Source organism: Limanda limanda, chromosome 3 (genome assembly GCF_963576545.1).
Source record: "Limanda limanda chromosome 3, fLimLim1.1, whole genome shotgun sequence".
In the NCBI taxonomy this organism is placed as follows: Eukaryota; Metazoa; Chordata; class Actinopteri; order Pleuronectiformes; family Pleuronectidae; genus Limanda; species Limanda limanda.
The window spans coordinates 25510202-25522479 of NC_083638.1; the positions used below are offsets into that span (position 1 = coordinate 25510202).

The window sequence follows — 12278 nt, forward strand, 5'->3', positions numbered from 1 at the left end:
TTGTTACTAAGAAACTGCCCAAAAGATACATTTCAATGAGATTTTAAATCAGTATTGGGGTTGTCATCATTATGCAATGAAGCCTCGATTATATTTACATCCCAATCCTCATAATCTTCATGTACATGAGAAGAGCATTTGATACCATTCGAACATTAGTGTTTTAATATAGCACAGAAAAATAGGACCTACGCAAGCTCAAGGGAGACAGAGATATGCATCACTGCCTCTGCAGTGTAGTCAACATGAACGCCCCAACAAACTAAAACACTCTCAGTATCTTGGTGGAAAACACCACCAGCGGCACTGCAGTGTTTTCCTCAGCATTGGTACTGCACCAAAGTAGAGAGTTTTTTATCCACACTCAGATTCCTTCTGCAACTAGTCTCTCAAATCCAACCCTGCTGTGCCTCCTTTACATGTTCTTTACCACAGAAAACACAGGCACTCCGCTTAACCAACTTAGGTAATCACTGTGACACTTATCCATTCATACAGCCCACTGTTGGTCTACTATTTACTGACACTTCCTGACAACACCAGATAGCCTGTGGGCATTATAAAGCACCGTTCTTTAAATAGTACTACAAAGCACGTATATATTTGGTGCTGTGTAGTTCTCACAATCTAGTCCATTGCCATCCTTGCACACAGGCTCGTGACACATCAATTCTGCTTTAGGGCAGGAACACACCAGCAAATGGGCAAGACATGGTGACAGCAATGTGTGACGCCATGCACACATAACTGGATAAGCAGGTGGAGTCGTGGTGACTCGGGTCACCTGCAAAGTAACCAGTGTCAATGTGACAATCCAACCCAGGTCAACATTTGGAGGTTGTCAGTTTTCCTCATTGAGAAATGCAATGATAATTGGAGCGTGTGATATTGAAAATGCTGATCACGAGTGTATGCACAAAACCAAACATTACTATTAAACCTATTGTACATAATAATAAATAAATGTATCATCGCTTCACACACACACAAGCCTCCCAATACACAAGCACAAGGCTGACTGGTTATTCTGGAGGCTTGCACGTACGTATACGTGCACGCATGGTACGGAGGCATGCAGCACCAGATTCTCCCTCAAAACATTTGAATTTAGTTTAAAAACAACAACTTGCTGTTCGTGCAAGACCCATCACACTCATGTCAGCTAAACAACGTCTACCAAAACAGTGTCAGGTGATGTAATACACGTAATAACCTACATTTCTGCTCAGATTATCACCGATTGAACAAGCAGCTGGGAGGATGTATTACATAAACAGAGCAGCGTGGCAAAAACCGATGAGAACTAATTATTCCATTGATGACGCAAATGCTTTTAAATCGTTAGTACAACTTCAGATATAAAGTTGACCTTTGTTGCAACAAACAATAACCAGAGTCACCCAAGGGACTGGAAATACTCAGTTTGTTGTTGTTCACGTTTTAACCGTGCAGGGCAAAGTGAAATGTGACTTACCTCGGGTTCAATTCCCACAAAAAACAAAGAGAGAAATGTCTCTTAAAGGTTAGTCTATGCCGCGATGGTTTCGCCCGATGCTGGACGGTCCCATTTGGTGTCGTCGGTTCAGTGAAGAGTGGCCCGGACACATCCGCTAAACCCCGCGACGACCATCGCAGCTCCGCGGGGCCGAGGCTAGCAGCTAGCAGCTAGCTTGCGAAAACAGTGCGAACAGGCTTCCAGCGAGGGGGGGGAAACACTAAAATATCCACGAAAGCTCGTTCACTGCGCAGTTCTCTCGTCTCCACCGCCAACTGGGAGCCTTTACCAGTCCATGTGCACGACGCCGGGCTTGCTGTGGTGGTCGTAAACCATCGAAAGACAATGTTTTCTCTCGGTTTAATCCTCTCCGCCAACACATTCGAGCGGGTTCAGAACGGCCTTTGACTTCGCTGTGTGGACGTGCGGGGCGGAAGTGCTCCGAGATGAAAACGAGCCATCTGATTGGATGCGCTGCTGTGGGTGGATACCGTTTCCGACCTCTAGGAAACTGACGCCATTTTGGATCCGCACAGCGTCTCGTTCCACGTTCACAATGACCGCGAGCTGGGCCCCAACGTGGCGGACCGACGCGCGCAGTTTCATGCGCAATGGACCACACTCCATTATATAGCTGGAGACCGAGAAAAGGAAATGGAGTAGAAGCGTCGGGTGCGCTCGTTTTCAACACCTATACAAACCGTGATGCGTATTGACAAAGTGTTTTTTTTTGTTTGTGTTGTTGTTGATACATATAGATTTTTTTTCAGAGGTCAATTGAACTTTGATGTATTCTGCAAACGTTCACCTAATTAGTATAAATACACTTAATGTTGCTAACTGAGATATTAAACGAATTTCTGTAGTACCAGCTATTTATGCTCGTCTAACTTCTCACAAATATATAATCAAAAATGCAAGTCACACCATATATTTGGGCCATTATTACTCACTATATATTGTATTCAATGGAGAGAATCAGACTTCAAATAAAGGTCAAGTATGTAAGGGGGGGCACCGAGTTCGCAAGAGATCGGAGCGTGTCGCTGAGAACAACGAACGCACCCAACGTCAAGCTGAAACGCAGGAGGGTTGAAAGAAAGGATCCCATTCGCTCACAGACAAATCCGGGACGCTCATTCGCTGACTTCACACGTCACTCAAACTGACCCGTACACGTCGCTAAACACTACGTTCTTTCCTTCGTTCCAGCAACGAATAGGGGCACGAGTACTAACACGCTGCAGTTGTTTGGAAATTAGTTTGTAAAGACACTGCTCGTAAAGTTCAATGATTTGTGATCCTCTAAAGTTTGGAGTTAAAAGTGATTAATAAAACGACCAGCTCTGGTTATTATTGGTTATAATAATTAGCGACACAGTTAGTGACACGTAGCTGCACGATGATCCAGGTTAAAACGTGTTTGGGTTTTTCACCAGTAGACTCGTGCAGCTGTAAACAAAATATTTACACGTATCAACTGGACCGAGACGAGCCACAGCTCTGGGTCATGAATTAACCAACAGTGCCCCCTGCTGGTTCGCTGTTCAACCATTATGTCAACAAACCTATTAATACTAACAGAAAATGATATAATATGACTCTAGGGTCCAGATTCTACATTCAAGTGCAGATAGTTAGCTGAATTAAAAGTTTTATGCTTTTAAAAATGATTGGTAACATGAAATTTAGTACGAGACAAACAGTGTGGTTTAAAGTGGCCTAATACCACAGAACTGGTCATTTTGGAATTAATGTTCATATATTCTCTTATTCAATTTAGCGTTTACGATATTTTTGTAAACTGTCATTCTCATTCAAATCTGCCACAAAAACATTGTTTTTGGGGAAACCACATTTGTGGAAGATTTGCTTTAATAGATGTATATCTAACTATCGCCTACATTCACACTGTTTATACAGATAAAATAATTGGAGACCTTTTAAAGACTTGTTGAATCAACTTATAAAAATGTAAAAAATAACATAATGCAAAGTATCGACTATCAGTTAACTTGTAAAAAAACATTTCTAGGGAATAAAGTTGGTATAGTTTGATTAATCTGTGTTAAAATAAAGTAAGAAGATCCACTTCCGCTCCTGGGTTTGCATAATTTCCTGTCGAGTACATATTTACCCCGCATGCGCTTACAGAGCTTGGAGGTCCGCCATCTTGTCTGCAGCCAGGTCCCTCCCTCAGCCGCTGACATCTTGGCTCTGTTGCACAGTTGAATAACATAGCAATCAAGCTAGCTAGCGCTGCACCAAGCTAGAGGTAAACACAGCTTGACTTTGAGCTTATTACGACATTAATAACTATGTCGTAACACTTGTTCAGTTGACAGAGTCAGTGAGCACCGGTGTCATGGCCGCTCTGTTGTTACAGCACCGTCTCGGTCTGTGTAGGAAACACAGCTCACGTTTGCTGTGGCTACTGTCGAGGCGAGGAGCTCATGCTTTAGCTAACAGGACGATCCGCAGCGAAAGTGTTCAAAATGTGCTGTTCCGAAAGATGCTGCTTTCCCAGTCCGAGCGGACAGTGACGAGTCAGCCTCAGCAAGTCCTCCAGGTGAGACCAGCACATCATGGATCCTCAAACAGGCCGAGCTAACATGTGGTTTGTTATCAACTGTCTTACACACTGTGAGTCAAATGTAGAAAACTGATAGAAGAGAGTCAGTTGTTGCCGTAGCACACAACTTTAATAACACACACAACACGTAGGATTGATATCAATAATCATCACAATATGATCTTCACCGATAGCAGTATAACTTAAGTTCAATATGTTTATTTATTGTTTATTCATGGTGAGGCAGTATAATACATAATTCCATTTAAAGATTTTGTGCACACTGTGGTTGGTTTATAACTTCTATGTTTTGGTTAAATATCGAGATGGAATAGAGCTTTAAAACAATATGATAACCACGTGACCTACTGTATATTAAAGAAGAGAGTCTAAGTCAAAGTAACAGAGTACCCTAAAAAGTTAATAACTCATATCTTCATTCCCATTGGTTTCTCGTGATCAAATCAGCATGTCAGATCAAATCTGTGATGGTTCGACCATAAAGTGTGAGGATTTGTCACTGAATGACCCTAATGTTATTATTCCCTTTTCAGAGTCTTCTCCACAGACCATTGAGTCCTGGCCTGTTGGGAATTAGCAAAGATTTAATCAGGAACAACCTGCTGAGGAACCCTGTTGGTTTGATAAATCTATTAGGTAAACAATCAATTCTCTTAACCTTAGTTTGAATATTTATTTATTTCTTGTGACTGAATCATGATTTAAAACACTCTGATCTCAGGGTCAACAAACTTCTTCAGTACGTCTCAATCCAAACAAGAGAATAAGAAAAGTGATGAACCGAAGGGAAAAATTCCAGAGGAAAATGAGGGTAAGTGATGAATTGCTTAGGCAGATGGTTGTTCCATAACTTTATAACGTCCGGCTGTGATCTTAATGCTTTTCTTTGATATTCTTTGTTTCCTTCCTCCTCGCCTAACAGAGGAGAAGAAACGGCGTGAGCAGGAGGACCAGATGTACAGGGAGCGCCTGAGAATGCTCTTCATCGTCGCTCTCATCATTAGCCTGCTGAACTCTATTAACACCAGCGGTGGTAACATCTCCTGGAACGACTTTGTCAACGAGATGTTGGCCAAAGGGGAGGTGTCCCGTGTGCAAGTTGTTCCTGAGAGTGACATCGTAGAAATCTACCTTCATCCTGGCGCAGTCATCTTTGGGAGGCCTGTACGTTGTGAAGGATTAATGCAAACATGTAATTAGCGCCAGAGCTTTCACAGCACCATGGCACGCTAACCTCTCACATCCTTCCATGTTTCCCGCTCTGCAGAAGTTGGCCCTCATATACAGAATGCAGGTCGCCAACATAGACAAATTTGAGGAGAAGCTGCGAGCTGCTGAGGAGGAGCTGGGTATTAACGCTAAAGACAGGATACCGGTGTCGTACAAACGTACTGGATTCTTCGGAAAGTAAGAAGATGAACTATCTCACCGTAAACTTTAAATCGAAAAGGTGTTTCCTGCTGTTTGAAGGAATGCTATCTCCAAATAGTGTCAAAGGAAATGTCAATCACAAAAAACTTATCAATTAACTTGTAATTATCTTGGATTCTTCTTCTTCTTCTTCTTCTTCTTTTTCTTCTTCTTCTTCTTCTTCTTCTTCTTCTTCTTCTTCTTCTTCTTCTTCTTCTTCTTCTTCTTCTTCTTCTTCTTCTTCTTCTTCTTCTTCTTCTTCTCATTGGTAATTTCATAAAGAGCCAGTCACTATCATTATGTGTTGTTACCATAATCCATGAACAGTCTCTTCTTTTTCTTTTTTTATGTGGCTATGTTTGTGACTTGTGATGTTGGCATCTCCAGCTCTATTTTTAGTATCTTGAACGCTGATTTAGATTTTCTCCTACACTGATGTAAAGAGAACAAAGCTCTGATACGATGCCTTCTCATCTCTTCTCTCCACAGTGCACTCTATGCTCTGGGGATGGCAGCTATTGGCGTGGCTATCCTCTGGTACATCTTTCGACTTGCGGGCATGGGTGGCAAAGAAGGTGGCTTCAGTGCTTTTGTGAGTTGACACTGCATTAGCAAATCTACTTGTGTACATTAACAATTAGTTTTTTTTGGCTGTTTCACTGCTTTATCATGCGTATTAATTGCATATCACAACACACTTGACAGAATCAGCTGAAGATGGCCAAGTTCACCATTGTGGATGGCAAGTCGGGTAAAGGTGTGCGTTTCAAAGATGTGGCAGGGCTGCACGAGGCTAAAACAGAAGTTAAGGAATTCGTCGACTACCTCAAGGTAAGAAACCAGACTCAAATAATATATGTCACTCTTGTATGATATATTAGCCCCTGAATATTCAATTCCAAATAAGTAATCTAAAGTGTGAGCGATTTAGATTCAGTCCCCCTTAGCTACAGGATGTCAATGCAAACTTTGAACACTTAAGATTGCAGTGCATTGCTCACCACAGTGATTTTGTGTGTTGTCAGAATCCAGAACGATACCTCCAGCTGGGAGCCAAGGTTCCCAAGGGTGCGTTGCTGCTTGGTCCTCCAGGATGTGGGAAGACGCTGCTGGCTAAGGCTGTAGCCACTGAGGCCGCGGTGCCCTTTCTGGCTATGGCTGGCTCTGAGTTTGTGGAGGTCATCGGAGGTAATTATAACGACGGTTCATGGCAGGCTTATCAGAACGTTAATTTCTCATGACACGTTAAATAAGGGTATGTTACAGTTGTGATCTGACTTATTTTGTGTTTTTGTGTGTAGGCCTGGGTGCTGCGAGGGTCAGGAGTCTGTTCAAAGAGGCTCGGTCCCGAGCGCCCTGCATCGTCTACATCGACGAGATCGACGCTGTAGGAAAGAAGCGCTCGACCAACACGTCGGGTTTCTCCAACAATGAGGAGGAGCAGACCCTCAACCAGCTGCTGGTCGAGATGGATGGTGAGTAAAACCTGGGACTTTAGAGCAGTCTGTTTTCATAAGAGGCCGAACAATGAAACGCTGAACTCCTCTTCTCCTACAGGAATGGGAACGACAGACCATGTCATCGTCCTCGCTTCCACCAACAGAGCAGACATCTTGGACAATGCTCTCATGAGACCAGGCAGACTGGACAGGCATATCTTCATAGACATGCCGACACTGCAGGTAGACTTATACCCTCACTTTGGTTTCAATTTAAAAAGTGTACTTACTGTACTGCACTTACTTGTATCTTTTTGAGTCTTTCAATAATGAGTTGACGTGGTTGCATAAAAACATATATTATTAATATTATTATATTTTAACAGCTGTATGCTACTATCTCTGTATGGAAGTTATGATTGCTATCATTGATACATTAAGCTTGGAATACACAACAGTTACTTCCTATAACAACTTGTAAAGTGTAGCCTCAGTTTCATGAAATTAGAAAAAAAAGACCTTTAATTACTGCCACCATTTGAAACTGAAGTCCTGGATACGGAACTCATCTCCATTTACTTTTGGGACTTTCCTGTGTGAAATTCCTGAAATTTTTACTACCCCTGTCTCACGCTACAGTACTGGAAATCACGTCTTCTTCACGTCTCTAAAGACAGTATTTACCTGTGGCAGTACAGTGTAACTGCTGTTTTGGAGAAGAAGTGATTTCCACGAAGAGAGAAGTTTTATCTGGGTGAATACTTACATGCAAAAAAGATGGTACATACATTTGTGTACTCGTCCATGCTTGTCCTGGCATTATCTGTAATATCAGAGGCATTTTGATGCTGCTATCTGTAGTGGAACATCTCTACCCAATGTGTTGTTTTCGTACTATTGTAAAGCAAAAAGTTTATTTACTGTTGACAAACCACTGTATCTTTTGCAGGGAACTAACTAGCCTTTCATTCCTTGTAACTACTCCTTTCCTACACATTAGTATGGGATAAGCTATTCCATTGTACAATCTAAAGTACAATGTATCAACATATAATACCGGGAAAACTGACTCATATACACCTACATTAGATCTACTCTAATGTCTCATTACCCTTGTTGTCTCTCAGGAGAGGAAGGAGATCTACGAGCAGCATCTGAAGATCCTGAAGCTGACGCAGCCGGCTCACTTCTACTCTCAGCGTCTGGCTGAGCTAACTCCAGGCTTCAGTGGTACGCATTTTTACTGTTCTGTCCTCATGTAAATCGATGAACATCTGTGGCCATAACAAAAGAATTGCCCGCACCCCCGGTGTCAAAACTCTCCAACAAATATGAAAACTCTCTGTTCCACTGTTTCTCTGCAGGTGCAGACATTGCTAACATTTGCAACGAAGCCGCTCTGCATGCTGCCAGAGAGGGACACAAGTCCATCCACACCTTCAACTTTGAGTACGCAGTGGAGAGAGTAATAGCGGGTAACATGTTACAAGCAGCACACCAACACATTTCATATGTCTCATTTGCTACTCTGAAATCTGACATATACGCTTGTTTGTGTGTTTGTGTGTGTCTCCTTAGGAAGCGTAAAGAAGAGTAAGATCCTGTGTAAAGAGGAGCAGAGAGTGGTTGCCTTCCATGAGTCTGGACATGCCCTGGTGGGATGGTTACTTGAGCACACAGAGGCAGTGATGAAGGTAACACACTCATGTATGACTGCTGCTTGATGTGGGGTAGGCTTTTATTTAAAATGCAAGACCTGTGTAACTGCATCCCCTAACATAAAACAAGTTGTGCAGTTTTGTGTTAGTGTTTTGAGAGGAGTTTGAGGACATGAGGTTTTGTTTTCAGCAATTTATAAGGCTGCAGCAATTGTGTATTATATTAAAGTAGAATAAATGAACCAGATTCTCTGCCAAAGCCCAATCGACCAGGGCATCAGACTAGGTGTTAAATATGGAACGCTCAATTAATAAGGTATTGGCTGCCAGATGGAGCGACCTACAAACCCAACCTCATCTATGAATGAGTACAAATTAAGTAGCCAAAATTATGAATGAAAGGATTTTTTAGATTTGTGCTGTGGACAGTCAGTGCAGGAAGTTGTGGCAGTTGTGATGCCTTGAAGACTGCAACGTCTGCTGTAACTGATGGATCACGTGATGTGTTTTCCAGGTGTCCATTGCTCCACGCACCAATGCGGCTCTGGGATTTGCTCAGATCCTGCCCCGTGACCAGTACCTGTTCACCAAGGAGCAGCTGTTTGAGCGGATGTGTATGGCTCTGGGAGGACGAGCGGCAGAAGCTATCACCTTTAACAAAGTTACAACAGGTACATCTCCCACAGCCTGTTCACTTGCATGTCACCTTCTAACAAATGCTCCTCATTTATCCTGCTGATTGTTTCAAAGTAACTTCTTCATAGCTTTCACTCTCACTTTTTCCACATTCCTAAGTTTTAAAATCACCAAATATTATTTGTTTTATTATTCCTAACATGAAATCTGATCTTTATTCTTGCTACAAGAATTAAATAAGAGAAATTGTTTAAAAACATCCGACTACACAGCCAACACTCTCCTACTCTGTGTGGTTAACCCGACACCCACTGAATGTTCCGCTGTGTCCCCAGGAGCTCAGGATGATTTGCGTAAGGTGACACGTGTGGCCTACTCTATGGTGAAGCAGTACGGCATGTGTGACAGCGTCGGACAGGTCTCGTTCCCAGAGTCAGAGGCGCAAGGTGCCGTTGGGCGCCGTCCTTTCAGCCAGGGCCTGCAGCAACAGATGGACCTCGTGAGTTTTCTAAAATTGGATTAGTTCACTGCTCTTAAATTAGCCCACGGTGAAAGTCGAGATAATCAGTTTTGGTTATCACCTTAAAATCCTTGAAACGTTGACATTTTTTTTCATTTTTGCTATTTATGTTTCATGAGGCCGAAATGTTAACCGTGTTTCTGAAGTAGGTCTAGTTACTTTATCATCCCCCTGTTCAACTGATCTAGTTCACAATGAATGTAATTAAATTGTGACTGTGTTCTTTCAGGAGGCCAAGCTGTTGATAGCCCGCGCTTACAGACAAACAGAGAAGCTGATACAGGACAACAGAGACAAACTGACACTGGTCAGACTTTACTTCTTGTATTATTCCTCTTTTTTGTCTTAACCATTCTGTGATGTTTAAGTGAGAAGTTGCAGTAAAACCCAGTTCAGACCTGCTATTGACTTCTATCCAAAGGGATCTGATCACTAGTGCTCAACACTAACTACATGTGTTAACGTACACAAAACTGATCACCTCATCTAATTGATACCTTTCCAGATCTTTCTTCATAGAAGCTCTTCTTACTATTGATGTATACATCCAGCCCCTCCTGACTCTGCTCCCCCTCTCTCTCTCTATGTCTCACTCGTGCAGACACACACTCACAGTAACATCGGACACATTTGTAAGCTGGATAAAAATACATTTGGTTATCACGAACACGAATGACGTACGTTATAATTTGCATATAGAGCGGTGAAGTGAGATCTGATCACAGAAGAACTTAGCTCTGTCCACTTGTGATTGGATCACTCAGGACGGATGTTAATACCTGATCTGAACGGGGCCTAAGTGACACCAAGTCTGTTTCTGTCTCTCCAGTTGGCCAATGCCCTGTTAGAGCGCGAGGTGGTGAACTACGATGACATCGAAGCTTTGCTGGGCCCGTCCCCTCACGGACCCAAGAAGATGATCAGCCCTCAGAGCTGGATGGAAGCTGAGAAGGACAAACAAGACACAGGAGAGGACGAACCTCAACCACCTCCTCTCAAACACAGTGAAGACCACATGGAGCCACAGCTAGTCTGATCTTGAAGTGAATGTAGCAAAAGTATTTTTGAACACTGACTTTGTTGAAGGGGGGGCAGCGGTTCATCAGGGGCTGGGTGAGCTTAATGAAGCCCGGCGCTGTTCCCTCACTTTGAAGCTTTATATGACTGAAGGTGAAATCATAGCTTCTCAGAACTCCATGCAGACATTTGTCCAAATGAACATTTGCACTTATTTTTCCAGTGTACGGAGCCATTTGATAATCTGACGTAGGCCTTAATGTGCAGCCAGTGCAGAAGGATTATTTTGGGAGGAAGTCCATTTGTTTTCTTAGTCGTGTGCCACAGTTAATTATACCCTGGAAGCAATAAAGACAAGTCTATTTAAACAGGATGTCTCTGATTCGCATAAAGAGCAGACGGAAAAAGCTTCCAATCAGCATTTTACATTGTGTGTAATAAACAATTAAATGTTTTGTCTTCGGATTCCACAACTCTGTGTTAATACCTGAAACAGATGCTGGGATCATTTGATGCAGCCGCACTGTGGCACACAGGCTCGGATTCAAGTTGCACACTGAAGGAAAAAGTTAACTAAGGGAGATTTTAAGTTGCCAACTGCAACAAAAATATCTGGATGTTTTGACTCTACACAAACGCATTCAGGTCTGCATCACTGTGTTTGTACTCACATCAGTAAATTGCTGTGGAGTGTTTCCTTTGACCAGGCTGAAAGAGACGTGTGGTTAAAAAAGGACAAATTCAACTGCTCTCCATCAACAGAGGAAACTTTTCTTCCTTGTACATTTTGAAATAAGCCTTAAAGGTTCAAACCCAAAAGACTTGTGTTGGTGATTAGGCAGCAGATAGAGATTGAATTAACAGATAGAAAAAATAAAACACTATCTGTCTGAGAGGCTCTGTGCTGGTTTGTGAATATGAAAATCCAAAGGGTTGTGTTGTTAAATATTTAAATAAATAAATAAATAAATATTTAAATACTGTGTGATGTTCTTGTAGCATTTAATTTCATTGGTAACATGCATGTAGTACGACTTACCCTGCAGCGTGTTTCATACTGATCATTATATGAGGTAGACACTAAATAAAATAATTACATTTATTCTGAAGAAACCAGTATAATCTAAATTCAATAAACATTAAAATGTTTAACCTCCAACAGTTAGAATACAGAACATAGTGCATTAAAGTTCTTCAGTCATGTGTTGTGCTGCGATGGCTTTTGTAAAGATTGAAACAGATGCTGGAATGGAGGATTTGTGATAACAGAAAAACCAACAAAATCAATATCAAAGCAAAACATTTTTATAAAATAATCACTGATATAAAAAAAAGAAATACATTTATATTTCAGGTTTGTTGTATGAATCATTACCGAGTCATCCTTGTCTGAAGAGAAACCACAGCAGACATGGACTCACATTTCAACACACGTTCTGTTTGCCCTGTAACATGCACAGCTCCTTCCTTTGTGACCACGTCAACATATGATTTTGACATTCTCATTGAC

At 42.0% G+C, this 12278-nt stretch overlaps 2 protein-coding genes across 3 annotated transcripts in view; one reads left to right on the top strand and one right to left on the bottom strand.

Annotated features, from left to right (window-relative positions):
* The window catches only part of ankrd11 (ankyrin repeat domain 11), a 96158-nt gene extending 94267 nt beyond the window's left edge, over positions 1–1891 (bottom strand). For both annotated transcript variants that reach the window (XM_061068634.1, XM_061068633.1), the window contains exon 1: positions 1475–1891. The gene's annotated coding sequence lies outside the window, so the exon portion shown is untranslated. The remainder of the gene's footprint in view (positions 1–1474) is intronic.
* Positions 1892–3711: 1820 nt separating this feature from the next.
* Positions 3712–11738, top strand: spg7 (SPG7 matrix AAA peptidase subunit, paraplegin). Its single transcript, XM_061067761.1, has 17 exons — positions 3712–4064; positions 4622–4724; positions 4810–4899; positions 5011–5252; positions 5356–5495; positions 5988–6090; positions 6204–6329; positions 6524–6686; positions 6800–6973; positions 7056–7180; positions 8065–8167; positions 8302–8412; positions 8516–8631; positions 9110–9266; positions 9567–9730; positions 9981–10058; positions 10581–11738. The coding sequence occupies exons 1-17, from the start codon at positions 3861–3863 to the stop codon at positions 10785–10787; spliced, it is 2406 nt and encodes an 801-aa protein (XP_060923744.1). The 5' UTR covers positions 3712–3860; the 3' UTR covers positions 10788–11738.
* The last annotated feature ends 540 nt before the right edge of the window (positions 11739–12278 follow it).